We start from the raw sequence: 23,454 nt of genomic DNA on the forward strand, positions 1-23,454 counted from the left end.
ATAACGAACACAGTCGCTTTAAAATTAATTCAATGCCAATAATGGCATCTTTAAATTTTAACAATTTTTTAAGTTGTGAGAATTCACAGATCTACACTTATTATTATTTAAAGAATGTAATCTTGCAACAGACGAGCTACAAAAAACACATTTTAATTTTTCATCTTTACGTCGGGTTTGAACCGAGGGGCCGCCATCTTGTTTTCAAAAGTAGTTCCAAATCCAATATGACGGCCGCCTTCGTACATCAGAGAGACGGTGTGGTGTAGCCCACTGTCCGATGCGTTCCGATTGTACGTACGTAAGCTGTGTTATGTTCGACTACACACCATTCGAATTACAATACATAACTACGCGGACTTATGGTCAACCTATACGTATTCAAATTTAAACTGGATTATATATAATGTTATTTGTTCAATTAAATTATCTTTAATATATTTCATTTGTCAACATACTAGTAACGTTCAGATTTGAAAAGTGTCACTTTGTGTATAATAAACTATAAATAATGTTACACTTTACGATATAGGAAATCGAAAGTACGACTGAACACAATTCAAATGGCTGAATCATCTACGCTTTTGATAAACAAGGGATCTGATTTAGAACATAACACGTGTTGTTACGTGTGTGAAGAAAACGGTTCTCGAACAGACGCTGAGTACTTCTGTGAACAATGTACCAAATATTATTGTGAAACATGCAACGGTCAACACAGCCAAACATTCAAGATGCATATGACCGTGAGAAGTGACGTGAGAACAAGCTGGGGCGGAAAATCACAATCCATCATAAAGCCGATATTTCAGTGTATGGATCATTTCAATGAAAAGATAGAATTGTTTTGCAAGGACCACGACCAACTTTTATGTCTGGTTTGCGATTTAAATCATCACAGGTACGTTATCTTTCTTATATTTATGACTTTTCTATTCTGGCATTTTTATTTGTATAACGAACCTTACTCATAATCAAATCGCAATAAACTACTTTGGTTCATTCAATCAATCTTATATCTTTGGTTTAATTTTTAATAACAATGCACAGTTTTGCTATGTGTTGCTTTTGATCGTGACCACTGTAATATAGTGATCATATTTTTATGTAAATTGTTGCTATTATATTATTTAAAATGGTAATAATTGTTTAACAGAAAATGCCGCGTGACTCGTATAGCCGATAAAATAAAAGACGGAGAGGTGATATCAGATTGTCAGCAAATGATTTGCAACATTAAAACACACCAAGAACAATTGCAAAAGCGGAAAGAAGAACGACTAAAAGATATACAGCATTTACGTGCTTCGGGTGAAGAACAGCATAAAAGCATTGAACTTTTTCGGAAAGAAATAAATGAATCGATAGATTTACTTGAAAAACGTGCTCAAATTGAGTTGCTTGAACAGTTGGCAAGTTTACAAACTGAATTTGAAACAGATATTAAGCAGTGTTCTTCAATTAGCGAAAATCTTCAAAGTCTTTCGGATATTATTCAAAACCTCGGTGAAAGCGCTGCCGAATCATATATTGCGCATAGAAAATATATAGAACTGACACGAAAAGCTATATCATTAAACGGTAGAAATACTAGACAAGGCAGTGTTCAATTTGAACCACACACAGTTATCAATCACTACGTGTCATCCATGTTACAGTTAGGATATGTAACTTCTGAAAAAGTGACAAATTCAAACGAATGTCTAAAAGTGCAATGGGGATTCACATACCACGAAGTACGTTTAGACGTTGAAAAGCAATCGTGTTGCATGACAGGAATATGTGAGTTACCTTCTGGCGTGTTTGTTATTTTAGACTCTGCAAACAAAACCGTGAAGCTGCTTGATGCACACTATAAAGTGGTTACTCATCTTTTACTGTCATCATCCCCAGAATCAGTGTGTAAAGTAGATGCTCGTGAGGTTGCGGTTTCGATAAAAACTAAAAATGTTTACAAGCTATATTTTTTACGTGTAGATGAAAACAAGCTTATAAAGACAAAATCATTTTATTTTAATCATTCGTGTATATCAATAACTTACTGTTTGGCGAGCGTGTATGTGACCACCGGTGAAGAATTGTATATGTACGCTTTAGATGGTCGTCAGATTAAGAAAATATACGAGGATACATCCAGCCGCTCTACTTCCGTTCATGCAGGTAACCCATATGTATACTTTACAATGTTGGAAGTATTATTTATATTATTAAGGTGGTATGTGGTTTGTGTAGTTAAAACCTTTATAAGCAAATATTACCCTGTATAAACATTTATTTAAAAATACTTCCTGTTATACAATTTGATTTGTACCTTCATATGTTATCTTTCCCAAAACGAATGGGCTCGTCGATGCGATCTCTGATCATAATGCAGATAAAAACAGGGGTATCTTTCGCAGGTCACGATTCTCATATGTGGTTTCTTTCGCAGGTCACGATTCTCATATGTGGTCTCAAAATACCACATCATTTTAATTGTTAAGATATCATAACGTATTTACGGTTTGTCCCTGTGATAAATTGTTTATACTTTTGTTCTTGTGTAAATTATAGGATGATTGTTAAATAGAATACTTGAAAGATGTTTGTATTCCAGTTGGCAGTTGTGCAGCCAGCACCGACGGTAACAAGATCTACGTTTTCAACGAGGTATCAGAGTCCCTCCTCACTCTTTCGCTAAATGGCGACATTCTGGCTGTACTAAAATACGAAACTTTAAAACTTTACTCTCAATGTAAAAGTCCAAGGGTTTCTGTTGCATTAACAGGCCATGTATTTATATGTTGCGCTAACCAACAGGACATTGTCCAAGTCAACACAGACGGGACACTGATATTGGCAAGACTTAAGGATTATGCAGTGGAATCGCCTTCATGTGTTTGTTACAGCGAACGGGCGTCAGCAGTCCTTGTGGGAACAACAAATGCAATGGTTGTTATAGACAAGCAGTAAATGTAAACGTGCAGCACTTTGGTAAACGTATTATTTGTGTCGTGTAATGCACGTGCACTATTAATATCTTGCCGAAGTATGATTTGTAAGCGCTCGAAAACGACCGTACTGTTATTTGACCGTTTCAAGGAGATGACAATCGATTATTTTCCTTTACTTAGCAACCATGCTTTAATTGCGTGTATATGCATGTCTCTTGTACTAGTGTTGATAGTGCCGCTTATGATGTTTATTGTGTGAATTACATACAGTATGTATGTACACAACCGACAACAAACACAGAAAGATTTTATAGTGAGAGTCGATGATAATCGTGAATAGGTGCACCAGTGATGACCAGCCATTTAATAAGAGACACTGCCCTATGATGTATTATATAATGTACCTTTTCAGGGCTTTATCTCAGATATGATACAAGATTTCAACATGAAACTTTATTAGTGTATAAATTAATGAGTACAAGTGCAATGTAAAATAGCCATAGCCCTACCCATATTTAAATAAGAGTTATTGACCCGTGTTGTTCGTGTAGGGTGTAACTATTCAAGGCTATATCTCACTATAAAGTATTCCAACATGAAACTTCATGGGTTAAAAGATATCAATAAGAAGTGTCATGCAAAAAAACCCATAAAACTTCACTTTCTTGGAAAAGAGTGATTGCTTTTTGTTTCCCTTAGGTCTGCACACAACTATAAACAAAATGTATTTTGCGGTGGACATTAATTTAACGAATTTGCTTGTCATTCTTATTACTACTTCTACTTCCATAAGAAAGACGCCGTGGCGTAGTGAAAATGATTTCCGCTCACCGACCGGATGGTTACAGATTCGATCTTTAGATCTCCCTAATAAACACCAAGTACTGGTTCTACATAGAAAACGAACTTGAGAGCATTTCAAAATATGTTATGAATTCGGTCAAATCGAACTTAAATAAATAGGTTTAAACTAAAACTAAACTATAACTATATTTCTGTTACTTCTACTTCTTCTACGTTCTGTGAACGTACTTCATCGATTATCGTAGTCATTGAAAAATTTAACATATGTACACAGGAACCGTTCATAACAATCTAAAAGACGAGAAACTTACAAAAACAAAGCCGATTTTTTTTTAATAATTAAGTAAGAAGTATGTTAAAACTTAAATAAGTAAATAAATAAATGTAATTTGTGTGTTATTTGATGTTCATTTTTTCATTTTGTTTAAGTATGCAATAGAGTTTTAACAAATAATTGGCTTTGACATGTCTATTAAAATGATACATGTATGGAATGGTTTGTGATTGGGTTTTATTTAATATCGCATTGTTTGGGTTTATGATACGATATTTTTAATTTATTAAAGTTGTAAAACCTTAGCGAAACGTGGTTTGACAGTCATTTAACAAAGTATCCAATTTTAATATCTTAATCACTACACATTACTTATAACACCTAAATAATTATTATCTATAAATAAGAGCTATGCAGTGGGCACACTCTTATAATCCATTTGCATAAAAAAGGTACAGAAAATGAAGGAGATAACTATATAAGGATTACTCTAGTAAGATGCTTCTAAAAAATATTTACTACCACGATTGTTTATCAGGGCATTGACGAATTGTTCAGTGAAACCACTTTTATTTCGTATGCGGATTTCGGATTGAAGAAAGGATATTCAATTGTTGATGTTATTTATAAATTTATGTCAATTGTACAAAATGATTTAAATAAAAAAAGTTTTTATATTATTTACGTTGATATACTTAAATGTGTTGAAAGTATATCACTCAAAGCAATATGATTGAAAATGTTTAGGTCTGATATAAAAAGTAACTTGCTAAGAATAGTGAAGGATGTGTATTCGAATGTTAATTCAAGTGTTAAATTATGTTTCTATTACTCAGACTATTTAAGTTTAAGTTTATCGGCTGCACTGAGGCAAAGGGAGGTAGTGCCGCCGAATCTGATTCTTTATTTGTAGAAGACCTTAAAGGCTTGAACGTTACCTGCAAGATAAAATTCACTCTGGTTCAAATAAAGATGACATTTTGTTGATATTACTATTAAATCATGTCCCTCTTACGCAGATTAGTTTAGTTGTGTGGCTGTACGAATGCAAGGGGAGGTATTGTCGCAGTTTTAGTTTTCTTTATCCGTAGAAGACCTTGAATTTTACCTGCAAGATAACATACATTCTGGTTCAAATATAGATAACATGTGGTTGATTTTACTATTATTGGCTATTCAGGCAAGCCACCGACTGAAATTCAAATATATTTAGATTACTTACATTCATATTTCAATTCTTGGGATCTAAATGTAAAAACTGCAAAAAACACAAGAATAATTGTATTTCGAAAGAGGTGGGGATTAAATGAAAACGAAAGATGGGCATACAATTGTAGTGATATTAAAGTGGTTGACTACTTTTACTACATAAGAACAGTGTGGAATTATACTCCAAGTTTTATATAAAACCAGAAACATTTTATTTATAATGCACTTCAGGCTATAGGTGCATTATTGTTTAAATGCAATGACATTGACATTACACCAAACATACTTTGCCATGTGTTTGACTCCTTTAATTATGCTTCAGAAGTATTGGGTTTCACAAACCCAGAAGATATTTAACGCGCACATATATTTTGCACATTCTACCTTTTGGTGAATAAGGTAGATATCCTTTGTATGTACAGGTAAACAGGTTTTTTAAAACCAGACAATATTTGTTTAAAATTCTAAACAATGTAAATTTTACAACGCAAATTTTCTATAAAATAACTTTAACCGATGGTAATAAAGGTTATACAAATTGGGTCTCAAATGTCAAGATGTTAAATAATTGTGGACTTAGTTACGTATTTAAAAATCCGAACGATGTGCAAGTTAATAGTTTTCTTCGTAAGTTCAAATGTAGACTTGTTGATAATTTTAAACAAGAGTGGTATGGTAAAATAAATAAATGTTATGCATTGGACATGTATCATGTTTTTTTAACCTTATTGAACTATAAAGAATATTTTGTCTTGCTTTCTTGACGTCTACGCCTATGTTTTGTAAGATTACGTCTCTGCACTTTCGTTGAGACGTTTGGAATTCAAATTGGAAGATACTCTCAGAATAACATACCACGAAATTAACGATATTGTTTATTTTGTTATTACTACATTTTAGAAGACGAGTATCATTTTTTATGTACACGCCGCTGTTACACGGATGTAAGGCTGTTACACGGATGTAAGAAAAAATATATCAGCCGTATATTTCATATTAACCCATTTGTATATAAACTCCACAACTTATTAGTTACATTTGACAAATCGGTAATTTTAAATGTATGTAAAATTTGAAAGAAGCTTTAATTTGTTATAAGAAATACGATTCTAAACAATACTGTTTAAATGACAATCATTATTGCTTCGATATAACTAACGTATTCTTGCAATCGGTTGTGTTTAATTATATTTGTATTCTTAAATGACCTTTTATGTTATGTAATGTTGTTATACCTATTTACTTGACATAAAATAATGTGCATATGTGAGTATAAAGACGATGTACTTTTGTGTAGTTCTGAATAAACTGTCACCCTGTCTGTTTATTTATTATTCCCCCTTGTTATATTTATGCCCCCCTTCGAAGAAGAGGGGGTATATTGCTTTGCTCATGTCGGTCGGTCTGTCGGTCTGTCGGTCCGTCCACTAAAAGGTTGTCAGATGATAACTCAAAAACGCTTATGCCTAGGATCATGAAACTTCATAGGTACATTGATCATGACTCGCAGATGACCCCTATTGATTTTGAGGTCACTAGGTCAAAGGTAAAGGTCACCGTGACCCGAAATAGTAAAATGGTTTCCGGATGATAACTCAAAAACGCTTATGCCTAGGATCATGAAACTTGATAGGTACATTGATCATGACTTGCAGATGACCCCTAAAGATTTGCAGGTCACTAGGTCAAAGTCACGGTAACCCGAAATAATAAAATAGTTTCCCGATGATAACTCAAGAACGCTTAGGCCTAGGATCATGAAACTTCATAGGTAGATTGATAATGACTGGCAGATGACCCCTATTGATTTTCAGGTCACTAGGTCAAAGGTCAAGGTCACGGTGACCCGAAATAGTAAAATGGTTTCCGGATAACTCAAGAATGCTTATGCCTAGGATCATGAAACTTCATAGGTACATTGATCATGACTCGCAGATGACCCCTATTGATTTTCAGGTCACTAGGTCAAAGGTCAAGGTCACGGTGACCCAAAATAGTAATATGGTTTCCGGATGATAACTCAAGAATGCTTATGCCTAGGATCATGAAACTTCATAGGTACATTGATCATGACTCGCAGATGACCCCTATTAATATACAGGTCACTAGGTCAAAGGTCAAGGTCACGGTGACCCGAAATAGTAAAATGGTTTCCGGATGATAACTCAAGAACGCTTATGGCTACGATCATGAAACTTCATAGGTAGAATGATCATCACTCGAAGATGACCCCTATTGATTTTCAGGTCACTAGGTCAAAGGTCTAGGTCACGGTGACCCGCAATAGTAAAATGGTTTTCATATGATAACTCAAGAACACTTATGGCTAGGATCATGCAACTTCATAGGTACATTGATCATGACTCACAGATGAAACCTATTGATTATCAGGTCACTAGGTCAAAGGTCAAGGTCACAGTGACAAAAAACATATTCACACAATGGCTGTCACTACAACGGAGAGCCCATATGGGGGGCATGCATGTTTTACAAACAGCCCTTGTTTTGGTTACAAACACCAATTTACAATTGCTTGGTTCCGCGATTTAAACGTGCAGTGAGTATAATGAGATTATTCGACGCATCACATGAGTGTAATACGAATTTGAAGTCGGTTATCCTAATATTCCTTTTATTTGATACTATAATGTATACAATTGGCGAAGTGTATTTTTATTGTTTATTTCAATTGAAAGAAAATTCCATAATACATCAATAATTACTAACACATCAAACAATAAGTGATTAAAATTAAAGAAATCAAAAATGGCGGTCAGCAAACAAACCCATTACATTTGATTTGCATTGTATTTGTAAAGGGGGCGATTTATGTTTTACAGTGTTTATTACAAATTTAGATGTCAAATATATTTATATAACAAGATAACCATATGCGTGTATATCCATAAAGTGATTTAAAACTGACATATTTTTTCATAATACAGAAATTATAGTAACTACACTATGTCGCATATTTTTACAAAAATATTTACTTTATTGAGGACTACGTGAACGCGATGGTCGAATTGTCACTATTTATAGAAGTGGACAACTAGCTAAACTGAAGAATACTAAAAAAATACACGTGGGTATGGGTCACTCAAAGCTTTATCACGACAGGTTGATGTAGACTATTGGTTAAGTATATTACAAGCAGACAGTAATGCTAAGAATACTTCGGCTACAGTAGCCAATACTGTATGTGGTAAAGGAAATGTGCCCATGTGTTGAAGTGAAAAGATTTCAGCAATCGTTATTGTAATGAACAATGAAAACATAGTTTTCAAAACAATAAAGATACACATGCGGAACTACATGTATACACTTTGAAGGTCGATGCCGTATGTATGAGTATCCTTTGCTCATGTTAGTTTTGTTTAATTATGTTTTTAACTGCTGGCATATGTAACCACTTATAATTGTATTATAACTGTACGAGTACGGTATTCAGGCGCTCAGTAAATATAGTTTGTATAAAAATAGTAATCACAATAAACGTACATGTATAAAATCATTGTCATTTGGGTGTTTGACATTACGTGCTTGTAAAATGTGATATTATTCGATTAATAAATTCAATTCCATTTTATTTCATGTGATTTGCAATGAAATGTGAAAATGACGTCATTATACATCTTCAGAAAACGGATATCATTCATAAGCGACTCCATGTTGACTTTGAGAAATGAAGAATCGGCACTTATCATGGAAAACTGTTTCATTACAAATATTAAAACAAGGGACAAAATTGTCACAAAACCAGGTTTTCATTGTGAAAAAAAATCTGATAAAGGGAGACAACTCAAACTGAACTTTTGAAATGAATAAACAAAATTAACCCCCTTTGTAAGTTTGTTTTAAAATAAATCTATTTTTAGTCGTGGAGACCTTGACATTGGAGATATTGATGTGATTCTTTCGTGCGACACACCGTCCCATGATGGTGAACAAATGTGCCAAATGATTTTAAAATCTCATAATGAATGACATAGTTATAGCCCAGACAAGCTCATTTATGGCTGTTTTTTACCTTTGAACTCAAAGTGTGACCTTGACCTTGGAGATATTGACGTATTTTTTTCGCGCGACACACCGTCTAATGATGGTTAACAAATGTGCCAAATGATTTTAAAATCTCACAATGAACGACAAAGTTATGGCCCGGACAAGCTTGTTCCGCCCGCCCGCCAGCACGCCAGCCAGCCAGCCAGCCCACCCGCATTCGCCCATCTAATAACCAGTTTTTTCCTTCGGAAAACCTGGTTAATGAGTTTATGTTGTGTACGAAAATTGAACACTAAAAGACATAAATAATTTAAGCTGTTTTGAATCGTTTGCCCCAAACACCACTGTTGATGTGTTTTTTTCGGAACTATGGCATGTTAAATTTCCTAGATTATACCGTGTCCTAGCAAGCTTAAGAAATACATGTACTTAAAAATCAATTTAGTAACTCTAACATCTATATGTATAATTCACCATACATTATTTAAATTATATGCAAGTACATGCAAGCAAAGTAATAGTTCCATTAAATAAAACATGCCTAACTTTTATATTTATTAAAGATGTTGGTTTTTTGTTTTGATAAACTGATAGCTTTCAATATTTGTTCGTCTGTGTACGAAGTGTTAGTACTCTACTGCATATCATAAAATGCATATTTTACTAATGTTTTAAATGTAAATATTTCTAGCATATATGTGTTATGGAGTATGTTTAAAATATTATCACATCCGATTGTTCCAGCTTAATTAATTGAGACAGTTGTTCAGACTAGACATTACCAGCGGGTAGTTAAAATGTCGAATGCTTAGCTCTCAGTGTGGGTAATTTCTGTCCGGCAAAGATAAACCATGTTGATGAACCAAATCAACAGAAGCGAAACACTGTTTCAAGTTCAATTCTATTAGAACTATTGCTTTGCTGATTTTTTGATTTCATTTTTCATAGCTTCTATTTACATTTGCCTATGTTTTTGTATTCTTATTTGTCAAGTATTCGTGTCTATTAAATTGATTTCATTGGTAGGTCCATGATAATGACTCCACCTGTCGTTCACTCATAATTTCACTTAATAAGGCTCCTATCGCTATACTCATTAAATGATGTCATAGTATGTGTTTTACTTTACAAGTAATTTCAAGTTTCACGTCATGGATAAAATGTATTTATCGTATTGAACATTAATGTTTACATTTTGCATAAATCATTACCAAAAAGAACAAAAAGAAACAAACATTTACACGTTTGCATTGTCGGAGAAGTTTGCAAAGCTGTCAACTTCAAGTCATGTCTAATAGATCCAAATTTAGTTCAGATTTATAAAAGTCTACCCATAATTGGAACTTTAGGCAGAAAATATTATTATAAATGTTATGTATTAATCAATTACTTTACATTTACAATGGTTTTCAAACAATAAAAAAGATACAAATAAGCTGGAAATTAACTAAGCTTCAGAACGGACATAATAGTAAAACCTCAAAGTTTAATGAAAATGATCTACAATGCATCAGAGTGGGCATAAATCAGCACTAATAGTGAGCTTTTAAGTTTATAAATGAACTGCACTCATGTCATATCTTGAATTTTTTGCACTGCACCAGGGCATATCATATTTTCATAAACATGTTGAATGTAAAGTCGAATTTTTCCAACAATACGATTTTTTTTAAGAAACCCTGGCGGATATGTTACTCGGGGACATTGGTTAATATAATTGTCGGTGCAAAAACTTTTTCACTGGCATACCTTTAAAGAAATTTGTAAATAAAGTGCTATATATAGGACAAATCCCTGCATCGTCGACTTTAAATAGCGATATTTCAATAAATCCTGAATAATAATTACCAGGATTTTTCTAACATACATGGTAATACCTCCTTTGCATACACCAAAATATATTTTAATTCAAAAATGCCTTTAAACAATTATAGAACTGGATTTACTTACCCTACCGAAATTCATCGAAATATATCGGTAACTTTTCCTAGCACATCCAACTTTTCACAGCATATCGGATTTCCGGGGGTGATGATGCATTTATAGGTCTACCACAGTCGCACACGCATGCACATTAGAATGAGAAGGGAGCTTAAAGTGGGTTATTACCCCGATTTACCAACGGTTGCGCACTGTTTATGAATGAAGACGACGCCATTTGATTATCATTGTTGTGGTGACATCACGTTTTTGCAGAAAAGTGGAAGACATCTGGTTAAAATAATTCTTATTTATAACCTTTAAATCGCGGATAATTTATTAATGCCATCATCTTAGAATCGAAATTATCGACGTGTAAGGGTTGGTTATTGCGGTATTAACCAACGGTTCGTCGTTCCGATGCTTGTTACCAAACCATTCGGGCTACGCCCTCGTGGTTGAATTCTACACATCGGAACTCCAAACCGTTGGTTATTACCGCAATAACCAACGCTTATACGTCGATTATTTCTTAATTCTTTATATAAAGATAGAAAATTAGGAACATTACTCATATAATATTAATGTCATTCGAGTAAATTCCATTTCCAAAATTCATTGCGTAGTTGTGAGCATATTTAAGAAGTTCACAGTGAGTGCATTAATTCCATTACTTTACATTTGTTAATTCCAAAAGTAATATATTTCTTATATACTTTGTTGTCAGATATAAAGTTTTAAAGAGAATATATGTGAAATATTCTGGTAAGATTCTGAATTCACTGATTCGACAACACACATCATTACTCCCTATCGTGGGTTATGGCAACAAATTAAAAGTTTTGTTACAATAAATAACATTTTCTCCTGATATGGATATTATAAGACCGTTGCCATGGTAATCACGACTGTGCTATGGAGTTGCAATATGCTGGTCAATTCATCAATCGACTTAACGCCAATATATCAAAACAATCATAAACTGTGTTTGGTATATTGGCGACCTCAAACTGAAAAATAGAAATCAAGAAATAAATTTTATTCAGTCAAACAAGTGTCAATCTACTTCATCAGTTCGAGATTTTGTGCTCCATCTGTGCTTCTTCACTTCATCGAGAATGCCCCTGGATTCAGTACCGTGAACTGAGCCTAATACGCGGCTTTGAAGTCCGACCTCTTCTGATCGCTCCTTCACAAACTGGACCAGACTCTGCAAAAATAATGTAACCAGTTTTATAAAAACTGCGATTTTCACAATAAAGTTGTTTAAAACATTTTTTTTATTTATAAATTATAACTCGGGTTTGTGAAAGTCAAATGCTTACACCTACACCATTAAACCATTTCATTGCCTCAATATGTGCAATGTACATGTGGTCAGTCAGAAAACCATCTTAAATTGCGAAATTAATACAATGACGCCCAAAAAAGTATGCATGTCTAATTTTATGTTTCACAAAATAAATTAAAAACGAATAAAGATTTTAAAAAATGATTAATTTACAAACACTTTATAATGAGTACCGTACATGCATTACATGAATTTATGAATATGCATGTAGCGGCTTGATTAAAAGTGCAGACATGATGCTCGCTGAATTTCTTGGCAAAAAATTGTCATAAAAACTTAACATTTTCAGGGTGTTCAGACCACATAAATCTAATAGGATTATTGACTCTTTGATAAAAAATGAAAACGGTAATAAAAGCAGTTCAACGAAAAAACCTGTATAGCTGGCCACATAATTTTTAAAGATGTGCACAGTTTACTAATGTCTAAATTAAATTGCACCTAAAATAATGTTATTCGTCTTGATATTATGTTTTTATTACAAATACATCAACGCGCTTCACTCACTCGTTTAATAAACAATAACAAGTGGTATCAACTTTTTGGGGCCCATGAAACACCTGGTTTATGGTGTCAAGTATACAGGGTTTATCATGAAATGGCTTTAAAATCAAGAGGGCCTGAAAGGCCCAAAGACGCTCACCTAAGATTAAAAGGAACTGACCTGTTCTGTGCAGCCCAAGATGTCATTAGAACAAAATGTTCTTACCAACCTTCATGACTAGTGAACACCCTGGCAGTCACGTTTTTCAACAGACCAGAACTATTTTCATACACATCTAAGATATCATTTAAAAAAATATACTGACAAAGTTTCACGAGGATTCATAAGTTCATATAAGGACAAATGCCCCGCCCACTGTTGGCCATGTTTTTCAAGCAACTGGAACCATTTTCGAACTTATCCAAGATATCATTGGGACAAATCTTCTGACAAAGTTTCATGATGATCGTACAATAAATATGGCTTCTAGAGTGTTAACAGGGTTTTGCTGTAGCCATATAAGGAAAAATGCCACGCCCCCTTGGCGGCCATGTTTTTCCACCAACCGGAACCATTTTCGAACTCATCCAAGATATCATTGGGACAAATAAGCTGACCAAGTTTCATGATGATCGGACAATAAATGTGGCCTCTAGAGTGTTAATAAGGTTTTACTAAAGCAATATAAAGCCATATTAGGAAAAATGCCCAGCCCCCTGGTGGACATGTTTTTAAAGCAACCGAAACCATTTTCGAACTCATCCAAGATATCATTAGGACAAATCTTCGGACCAAGTTTCATGAAGATAGGAAACTAAATGTGGCCTCTAGAGTGTTAACAAGGTTTTACTATAGCCATTTAAGGAAAAATGCCCTCCCCCTGGCGGCAATGTTTTTCAACCAACCGGCATCATTTTTTAACTCGTCCAAGATATTTTTGGGATAAATCTTCTGACCAAGTTTCTTGAAGATCGGACAATAAATGTGGCCTCTAGAGTGTTCACAAGATTTTACTATAGCCATATAGATAAAAATGCCCCGCCCCTTGGCAGCCATGTTTTTCAAGCAAACTTAACCATTTTCGAACTCATCCAAGACATCATTGAGACCAATCTTCTGACCAAATTTCATGAAGATTGGATAATAAATGTGGCCTCTAGAGTGTTAACAAGATTTTACTAAAGCCATATATAGCCATATTAGGAAAATGCCCCGCCCCTTGGTGGCCATGTTTTTTAAGCAACCGAAACTTTTTTCGAACACATTCAAGATATCATTGCGACAAATCTTCGGACCAAGTTAAATGACAATCGGAAAATAAATGTGGCCTCTATAGACTGTTAACAAGGTTCTACTTTAGCCATATAAGGAAAAATGCCCCGCCCCCTGGCGGCCATGTTTTTCAACCAACAAGCATTATTTTTGAACTCTTCCAATATATTATTGGGATGAATCTTCTGACCAAGTTTCATGAAGATAGGACAATAAATGTGGCCTCTAGAGTGTTAACAAGATTTTACTATAGCCATATATAGCCATATAAGGAAAAATGCCCCGCCCCTTGACAGCCATGTTTTTCAAGCAAAAGTAACCATTTTCGAACTCATCCAAGATATCATTCAGACCAATCTTCGGACCGAATTTCATGAAGATTGGACAATAAATGTGGCCTCTAGAGTGTTAACAAGGTTTTACTATAGCCATACAATGTACATGTGTACATGCATATAGCCATATAATGATAAATGCCCCGCCCCTTGGCAGCCATGTTTTTCAAGCAAATGAAACCATTTTCTAACTCATCCAAGATATCATTTAGACCAATCTTCTGAACAAATTTAATAAAGATTGGACAATAAATGTGGCCTCTAGAGTGTTAACAAGGTTTTAACAAGGGAGTTAACTATAAGAAAGTATGCATGTACAGGTTATCTTTCTTTAACAGACTGTTCACATGTTTTCACTATATACATATGGAGAAAACAGTCCCACCCCCTGGTGGCCATGTTTTTCCACCCATCTTGACCATTTTCGAACTCGTCAGAGATATCATTAAAATTGATGTTTAAAAAAAAATTATGATGATTAGGTAAAAAATGTGACTTCTAGAGTGTTCACAAGCTTTTTTACTATATAAATATAAGGAAAATGACCCCCTCTGGCGGCCATGCTTTTTTACCGATCAGAACCATTTTCAGACTCAACAGTCCTATCCAGAAAACACATGCTCTGACCAAATTTCATAAAGATAGGACCAAAAATGTGACTTCTAGAGTGTTCACATGTTTTTACTATATACATACAGAGAAAACTGTCCCACCCTCTGGCGGCCATGTTTTTTCACCGATCCAGACTATTTTCGAACTCGTCCAAGATATCAATCAAACCAATATTTTGACCAAGTTTCATGATGATTGGGCAAAAATTGTGACTTCTAGAGTGATCACAAGGTTTCTCTATAGCCATAAAAGGAATACTGCCCCGCCCCCTGGCGGCCATGTTTTTCAACGGACCGGAACCATTTTCGAACTGAACCAACATATCATTTAGACAAACATTTTGACAAAGTTACATGAAGATTGGGCATCAAATGTGACTTCTACAGTGTTCACAAGGTTTTTCTTTTTTTGACCTTGTGATCTAGTTTTCGACCCAGAATGACCCAGTTTAAAATCAGTCGAGGTATCATTGGGACAAATATTCTGACCAAGTTTCATGAAGATCAGACAATAAATGTGGAGTGTTCACAAGCCAAATGTTGACGGCGCACAACGCACAACAGACAAAAGGCGAACACAAAAGCTCACCATGAGCACGTTGTGCTCAGGTGAGCTAAAAACTGAAGCAAAATCAATGGACATTAATAAAATGCTGCTTCATCGTAATTTGGCAAAAGTCTAAGTTGTCATGAATGATCTTCATTGATCATTAATTTTACATGCATTATCAGACATAAACATAACGAGTTTTTCCAAAAAAAGTGGATGATGAATTACTCCATATACATCACTTACTATTACAAAGTAGTCTTGAAGGGACTGTCAACCACGACGACGAAGAAAAGAAAAGTTGTAAAATACCGTATTTTTTTACAATTATTAGTTTATATTGATTAAAATATCACGACTGGTATATTACATTACTTGAAAAAAGTTGTTTAGTTTTCATATTTTCAGTATATTCGGTAATAATTTTACTGGGTATGTCTACCAGGTAACTACCAGTTATTTATAAATAACGCCAGTAGATTCATCATCATCGTCACATGGTAAACCCAGGAATGCAAATTGTACATGTGTAGTGAATTGTATATATTTTATATATAAAATGATCAATCTACTTGTGTTATATATAGTGTGTATATTGTCAAGTCACCTATTTTCGCGATGTACTTTCGATTTCACATTGTGAAATTTTATTACCGAATATACTGAAAATATGAACTTTTTTCATGTTATGTAATATACCAGTTGTGAATTTTTATTCAATATAAACTAATAATTGTAAAAAAAGGTATTTAAGAACTTTTCTTTTTTTCGTCATTGGTGGTTGACAGTCCCTTTAACTATGCCTGAACAAATTAATACATTTATTTTAATGGCTTTATTTCCATTTTGATCAGTAAGCAAGCTTGGTCCCCAGAGCTTTTAGGCACGATGGCACCCCTATGCCTCAATATCCCAATCAGGGGTCCCCCTGTGCCCGTATTTCCAGAAGAGTACCCCTGTGCCTGAATTTTCAATTCAAGAACACATAAATTTCAAATTAGTATCTGTGTGTGCATGTTGTAATCTGAAGCAATGTACAAATTAATATAGCACACATTCAATTAGGAAATTAATCAAACCTATTGCAAGCTGTGGTTGTATGCTCCTGAGTCTTTACAAATTCCAGGGGAAATTCATACGTAGGATGTCGATTTAAAACGATTACAATAGTCTTATTTGTATTACATTTCTAGTCTGCTATTTCAATGATGATCATTTAACATGAAACAATATGTCAGTGTAACAATCAAAAGAGTCACTCCACCAAAATGAGACCAGGGGCCTGGGCGTGTTGTACAATAAATATTAGGGAAAGATAGAGGATCACAAAAGGTAACCGTATGTAGTACTGCCCAAGACAATCCTAGAGACAAATGTTTTATTTAAATAGTTTAATAAATCAAGGGAATTCTTTGGTCTAATTCTTGTAACTGAGGTTAAGTTGACATTCTATTAACAAGCAATTTCATATTTCCAAAAACATAAATTTCAACACATTTTCACTTGATTGTGTCAACCAACCTAATGAGTAGCAAGGTGGATCCAGCCTGCTGATTGGCTAGAGGTCTTTTGATGCATTGTCGTTACCGATGATAGAAGAAATAACATAGCTATCAATTATGAACAGACCAAAATTATAATAGTAAATGTTTGGACAAATAACATTTTTTAACATTAAAAATAATAAGCTTTGTTTTGATTTGTTTGTTCCTGTTTTCATTCATTTCCCTGCTTATTTGAGATTCAGTTCAAAGTAATTTTGTTCTAAGATTTTTTTCCTCTACCAATTTGAAAAAACTGGCCCAGTTGTCCAGATTCTGAGGTCATCCTGTAACACTTAAACTCCCAAATAATATATGAAACTCTTCCCATCTTACCTGAAATGTTCTTGGTTCATAAATTGCCAGGTTTGAAAGTGTTTCCCTGTTGAGATTAATGTCATTCTGAAAGAAAATGAGTGTAACAGATGAATGATTGTAGGTAAGGCAAAACAATAACACAAGCGAAACTCAATACATTCAAGGTGTGTTCTATTTATTGCTGGCATTCAAAACATCATAGCACACAAAAGCTATGCACACACACACACTTAGCCGACAATACTTTTAAACAAGATGCGGTTATAAAAGATTACCAAAGCCTATTATTGTAGTGTTTGAAATATGAAGTAAATCGCTGTTAATAACCTTGAGAAATAAAAATCTGAAAAATTTAGGTATCACGGACTCATCTCTACCATCAGGATTCAATATACTTTTATGTAGGTGAGGAAGAGTTGCCCCTTATCAGATGTATGTTTTGGATTAACCCTTTTCCACTCAGAAGCAAAGAGACAATGGCTTTTGCGACCAGCATAAAACCAGAACAGCCTGCAAATAATTTGCAGTCTGTTCAGGTTTTTTGCTGTTTGCTGCTCATCAGTAACAAAGGGTTTGTCATGAAGCCTTGAAAATTTAAATCTAGTAAGAAAAGTCTTAAGTTTTATTTAACTTTCTAAGGAACTACAAATGCGTCAAAATACACATCAAAGTGGTAAAGGATTAAATCATTTTCACAGTAGAACACTTGTACCTCGGGGTGGGGCTCTCTAGGAACTTGCCTTGAAAACCACAAGAACAAAGTACAAACCATATATTAAACTCCTTACCCTTGTGATTTCTGGGAGTAAGTTTTTTTCATTTCTCATTTTAAAAATGTATTTCAGCTCCAGTCACATACATATGCATAATAGCATTGAGCCAAATGATTTGAAAAACTCTGAAAGAGAGTTATACCTCTTAATTTCTATAAAAAAACTGCCAGCAGTTCATAACGAAATCTTTAAAGAACAAACACACACACATAATTACCAACAATGTACATCACTATGTTCTCAAATGAGCTTATGAGCTATAAATTCCCCCCAAAATTGGTAAAAGACGTTTATAAGGGTCATATTACTCAGCATCATCAGAAGTATGTTCTTCATTAGAACTTACCTCCGCTAAAGATGTCAGGAAATATGTCTTGTTCATTCCATGTTCCAAACAGGCTGCTGCCAGTCGAGTCTCATACAGCTGCAACATGCAATATTACAATAAACAAATACAGAAATGTAGTTTGTGTTTTTTACATATACATTTTAATTTTGGCTTAATTTTTAAAAATCATGTGAAGTAAAATGTTTTCACAAAGTGCATATAACTGTAAAAAAAATGCCTTAACTTGGTATAAATTAAGGGCATAATAATCTTTGATGAGTGTTAGGGACAGATCTAGGATCATAAAAGGCACTGGGGGCTGCTATGAAGGGTCAGGGAGGAAATTGGACCAGTTTGGTGACATTTTAAATTGAACAGCTGTACTCAATGCCAAATTAGTCTAACGCTTGTTTAATCAAGATATAAAAGCTTACCTTTTTAATTTGGTTATTCAATTGGCACAAATACATAAAAAATACAACATATTCACTCTTTTGTGGTGACAAGAGGGACAAAGAGAGACAAAGGGGGAAGTGAAATGGACAAGAAGGCAGCACTCTGCCATTTCTCTTAAGGTCTTTTCGAATACCGGTATATAATAGTTACATCAGATAATTTAAGCTTTTTTAACAATATATATCTTTATAAATAGGATGCAAAACTATCCAAAAAAATTGGTAAGTGCTTTCTAGACAACCAAATTGTGAGCCTCACTTATAAAATAGTGTTTTGTTCAATATCTCATGTGCCTCACTTACCCTATCTAGAGTCTCTCATTTCAATGCATAGTGTTTTGTTTAATATCTCATGTGCCTCACTTACCCTATCTAGAGTCTCTGACTTCAACGCATAGTGTTTTGTTCAATATCTCATCAGCCTCACTTACCCTATTTAGAGTCTCTGATTTCAATGAATAGTGTTTTGTTCCATATCTCATGTGCCTCACTTACACTATATAGAGTCTCTGATTTCAATGAATAGAGTTTTGTTCAATATCTCATCAGCCTCACTTACACTATATAAAGTCTCTGATTTCAATGAATAGTGTTTTGTTCCATATCTCATGTGCTTCACTTACACTATATAGAGTCTCTGATTTCAATGAATAGTGTTTTGTTCCATATCTCATCAGCCTCACTTACCCTATCTCGAGTCTCTGATTTCAATGCATAGTGTTTTGTTCAATATCTCATGTGCCTCACTTACACAATCTAGAGTCTCTGATTTCAAGGCATAGTGTTTTGTTCAATATCTCATCAGCCTCACTTACCCTATTTAGAGTATTTGATTTCAATGCATAGTGTTTTGTTCCATATCTCATGTGCCTCACTTACACTATGAAGAGTCTCTGATTTCAATGAATAGTGTTTTGTTCAATATCTCATCAGCCTCACTTACCCTATCTAGAGTCTATGAGTTCAGTGAATAGTATTTTATTCAATATCCCATGTGCCTCACTTACACTATCTCGAGTCTCTGATTTCAATGCATAGTGTTTTGTTCAATATCTCATGTGCCTCACTTACCCTATCTAGAGTCTCTGATTTCAATGCCTACTGTTTTGTTCCATATCTCATCAGCCTCACTTACCCTATCTCGAGTCTTTGATTTCAATGCATAGTGTTTTGTTCCATATCTCATCAGCCTCACTTACACTATCTCAAGTCTCTGATTTCAACGCATAGTGTTTTGTTCAATATCTCATCAGCCTCACTTACCCTATTTAGAGTCTTTGATTTCAATGCATAGTGTTTTGTTCCATATCTCATGTGCCTCACTTACCCTATCTAGAGTCTCTGATTTCAATGAATAGGGTTTTGTTCCATATCTCATGTGCCTCACTTACACTATATAGAGTCTCTGATTTCAATGAATAGTGTTTTGTTCAATATCTCATGTGCCTCACTTACACTATATAGGGCCTCTGATTTCAATGAATAGTGTTTTGTTCCATATCGCATGTGCCTCACTTACACTATATAGAGTCTCTGATTTCAATGAATAGTGTTTTGTTCAATATCTCATCAGCCTCACTTACCCTATCTCGAGTCTCTGATTTCAATGCATAGTGTTTTATTCAATATCTCATGTGCCTCACTTACACTATCTAGAGTCTCTGATTTCAATGCCTAGTGTTTTATTGAATATCTCATCAGCCTCACTTACCCTATCTAGAGTCTCGGATTTCAATGCATAGTGTTTTGTTCAATATCTCATGTGCCACACTTACACTATATAGAGTCTCTGATTTCAACGCATAGTGTTTTATTGAATATCTCATCAGCCTCACTTACCCTATCTAGAGTCTCGGATTTCAATGCATGGTGTTTTGTTCAATATCTCATGTGCCTCACTTACCCTATCTAGAGTCTCTGATTTCAATGCATAGTGTTTTGTTCAATATCTCATGTGCCTCACTTACCCTATCTAGAGTCTCTGACTTCAACGCATAGTGTTTTGTTCCATATCTCATCAGCCTCACTTAACCTATCTCGAGTCTCTGATTTCAATGCATAGTGTTTTGTTCTATATCTCATGTGCCTCACTTACACTATCTAGAGTCTCTGATTTCAACGCATAGTCTTTTATTGAATATCTCATCAGCCTCACTTACCCTATCTAGAGTCTCTGATTTCAACGCATAGTGTTTTGTTCAATATCTCATTACCCTCACTTACCCTATCTAGAGTCTCTGATTTAAATGCATAGTGTTTTGTTCAATATCTCATCAGCCTCACTAACCCTATCTAGAGTCTCTATTTTCAACGCATAGTGTTTTGTTTAATATCTCATTACCCTCACTTACCCTATCTAGAGTCTCTGATTTAAATGCATAGTGTTTTGTTCAATATCTCATCAGCCTCACTTACACTATCTAGAGTCTCTAATTTAAATGCATAGTGTTTTGTTTTGTTTCAACGCAAACATGTAGTGTTTTGTTCAATATCTCATTACAGGATTTTTTCTGCCTATTTTGGGAAAAGAAGTCTGTCCCAAATTGGGAATTTTTTATCGACAAAATTGTCCATTTTGGAATTTTTTGCTTCGATGAAACGGCTCATTTTGGGAAAACATTGTGAATTTATCATGCTTTAATAAGTCAATGGTTTAACAAATAAATTTGTTTGTATTTGTTATTTTGTCTTCTTTATATAAACACATGCAATATTGGGCATGTTCAACCAGGGCCAAAAAACCTTTCTTTGAAGAAGCCGAATATCTGCTGCTTCCACAACCGAAGTTACCACTTTTTCCCCCTAATTTACCAAAATTTTCCCCAATACTGGAACAATTCCCCACCAAAAATAATATCTAAACTTGGTATAAAAGTGACAATTGTTTACTTGTCGAGCCTCCTAAGTTCTATTAGGCTTGAAAAAACAAGAGCAGTAAAAAGTCTCCTTGAAGGGGTATTCGTATTAGTTGAATATGCCTTTCATTTCCTCCCGAAATTATTCTCCTAGAGGGGTATGCGTATTGATCGAATAAGTCGTGATTACCTTGCGAAGCATGACGTAATTTTGTCACTCAGGACCAATCAGCGAATGACGGAACGAGCCAAATTCAATAGCTATAAATAGATTACATTAAAAGGCTATTACGACTTAAAATATTTTCAGTCAGCCTCATGTGGATATTTTTGGAATATTATTGTATCAACTAAGAATTACTGGGTAAGTTATTCCTTTTAGTGCGTTTATGGCCTCTATTTTCAGGCGTTTGATTTGCTCTTATTTTTTACAGCTTGCTTTAATTTTACGACATACATGTTTCATACAGACGCTTTATAACCAAGGTCACGGAAGTAAATACGAAAAACCAACAAAAATGTCGCATAACTGGGCTCACTATACCAAGAAACTTTAAGTTTCTGACGCTACGAATACTAAGATTATCACTGGATTTTTCAAATACAAATTTCTTATTTTCCCCAAATAAGAAAAAATCGCTCCATTTTCCCCCAAAAAAGGCTGAGGCCCCTTCCCCAAAAAGGGTGTTTTGGCCCTGGTTCAACGGTTATTCAAGTACTGCAATTTTGTTTTTCAGTTACAGTTACACTCCGAGATAAGAACTGTACAGTCAAAAACTTATAGCAGATATTTTTGACAAAAACAAACACTGGCTAGTCACACAAGTTACAGCATAATTTTTCACTGCTTTCTGTTTTTGAAAGCATCACAAAGCTACTCCAATGTTTATTCACTGCTTTCTACAAAAAAATAATTTTTTTTTGGAAATTGGGATTTTTTTTTTTTTTCGGTTTGGGATTGGGTCTGTTTGCTTTGGGACTGCCTCCATTTTCTGGAAGCGCAGACAGTGCTGAAAACCCCCTGCATTAGCATCACTTACCCTATCTAGAGTCTCTGATTTCAATGCATAGTTTTTTGTTGAAAATCTCATAGCTCGCAGCATTCTATTGACACCAATCACGTAACAATTTCGCCCTCTTCCAGAGAATTTCTGAAAAAATATATATAAATCAGTAGATTGGATCAGTAAAGTTTGAATGAGTCAGATATCAATATCTGAAATCCTGGATAAGATATGATGCTGAATTTTTTGGAATAAATGGATACTCATAATTGTATTGTTATTTACTTTTTCTAAAATGTTACAGTTCTTATAAAATGAAACTGTGTACTGCTGTTGTTATTTAAAACAATAATGCTTAAGAAATTTTCATCTTTTGCTTCAAAGTAATATTATGGTGCAATGTACCAGTCCATAGATCACATGGCGAGAACT

The 23,454-nt window shown here is 34.4% G+C and overlaps 2 protein-coding genes across 5 annotated transcripts in view; one reads left to right on the forward strand and one right to left on the reverse strand.

Annotated features, from left to right (window-relative positions):
* The first annotated feature begins 300 nt into the window (after positions 1 to 300).
* Positions 301 to 4,994, forward strand: LOC127882357 (probable E3 ubiquitin-protein ligase MID2). 2 transcript variants are annotated; one of them, XM_052430948.1, is made up of 4 exons: positions 307 to 365; positions 533 to 901; positions 1,157 to 2,160; positions 2,597 to 4,994. In XM_052430948.1, exons 2-4 carry the CDS (start codon positions 564 to 566, stop codon positions 2,950 to 2,952), a joined length of 1,698 nt encoding a protein of 565 aa, XP_052286908.1. In that variant the 5' UTR covers positions 307 to 365; positions 533 to 563; the 3' UTR covers positions 2,953 to 4,994. The 2 variants fall into 2 exon arrangements, with proteins under 2 accessions (XP_052286907.1, XP_052286908.1); XM_052430947.1 differs by having other exon boundaries at positions 301 to 901.
* A 7,175-nt stretch (positions 4,995 to 12,169) lies between these two features.
* Positions 12,170 to 23,454, reverse strand: part of LOC127831749 (39S ribosomal protein L20, mitochondrial-like) — a 28,693-nt gene continuing 17,408 nt past the window's right edge. For 2 of the 3 annotated variants that reach the window (XM_052356783.1, XM_052356782.1), the window contains exons 2-5: positions 23,059 to 23,169; positions 18,727 to 18,804; positions 17,626 to 17,691; positions 12,170 to 12,355 (exon numbers count right to left, since the gene is read on the reverse strand). In XM_052356783.1, the coding sequence (XP_052212743.1) occupies positions 12,203 to 12,355; positions 17,626 to 17,691; positions 18,727 to 18,804; positions 23,059 to 23,121 (360 nt within the window). In that variant the 5' untranslated portion in view covers positions 23,122 to 23,169 and the 3' untranslated portion in view covers positions 12,170 to 12,202. Of the gene's footprint in view, positions 12,356 to 17,625; positions 17,692 to 18,726; positions 18,805 to 21,130; positions 21,197 to 23,058; positions 23,170 to 23,454 lie in introns of those variants that run through there. The other variant, XM_052356784.1, reaches the window with a different exon arrangement.

The sequence above is a fragment of the Dreissena polymorpha genome, chromosome 5 (genome assembly GCF_020536995.1).
Source record: "Dreissena polymorpha isolate Duluth1 chromosome 5, UMN_Dpol_1.0, whole genome shotgun sequence".
NCBI lineage: Eukaryota > Metazoa > Mollusca > Bivalvia > Myida > Dreissenidae > Dreissena > Dreissena polymorpha.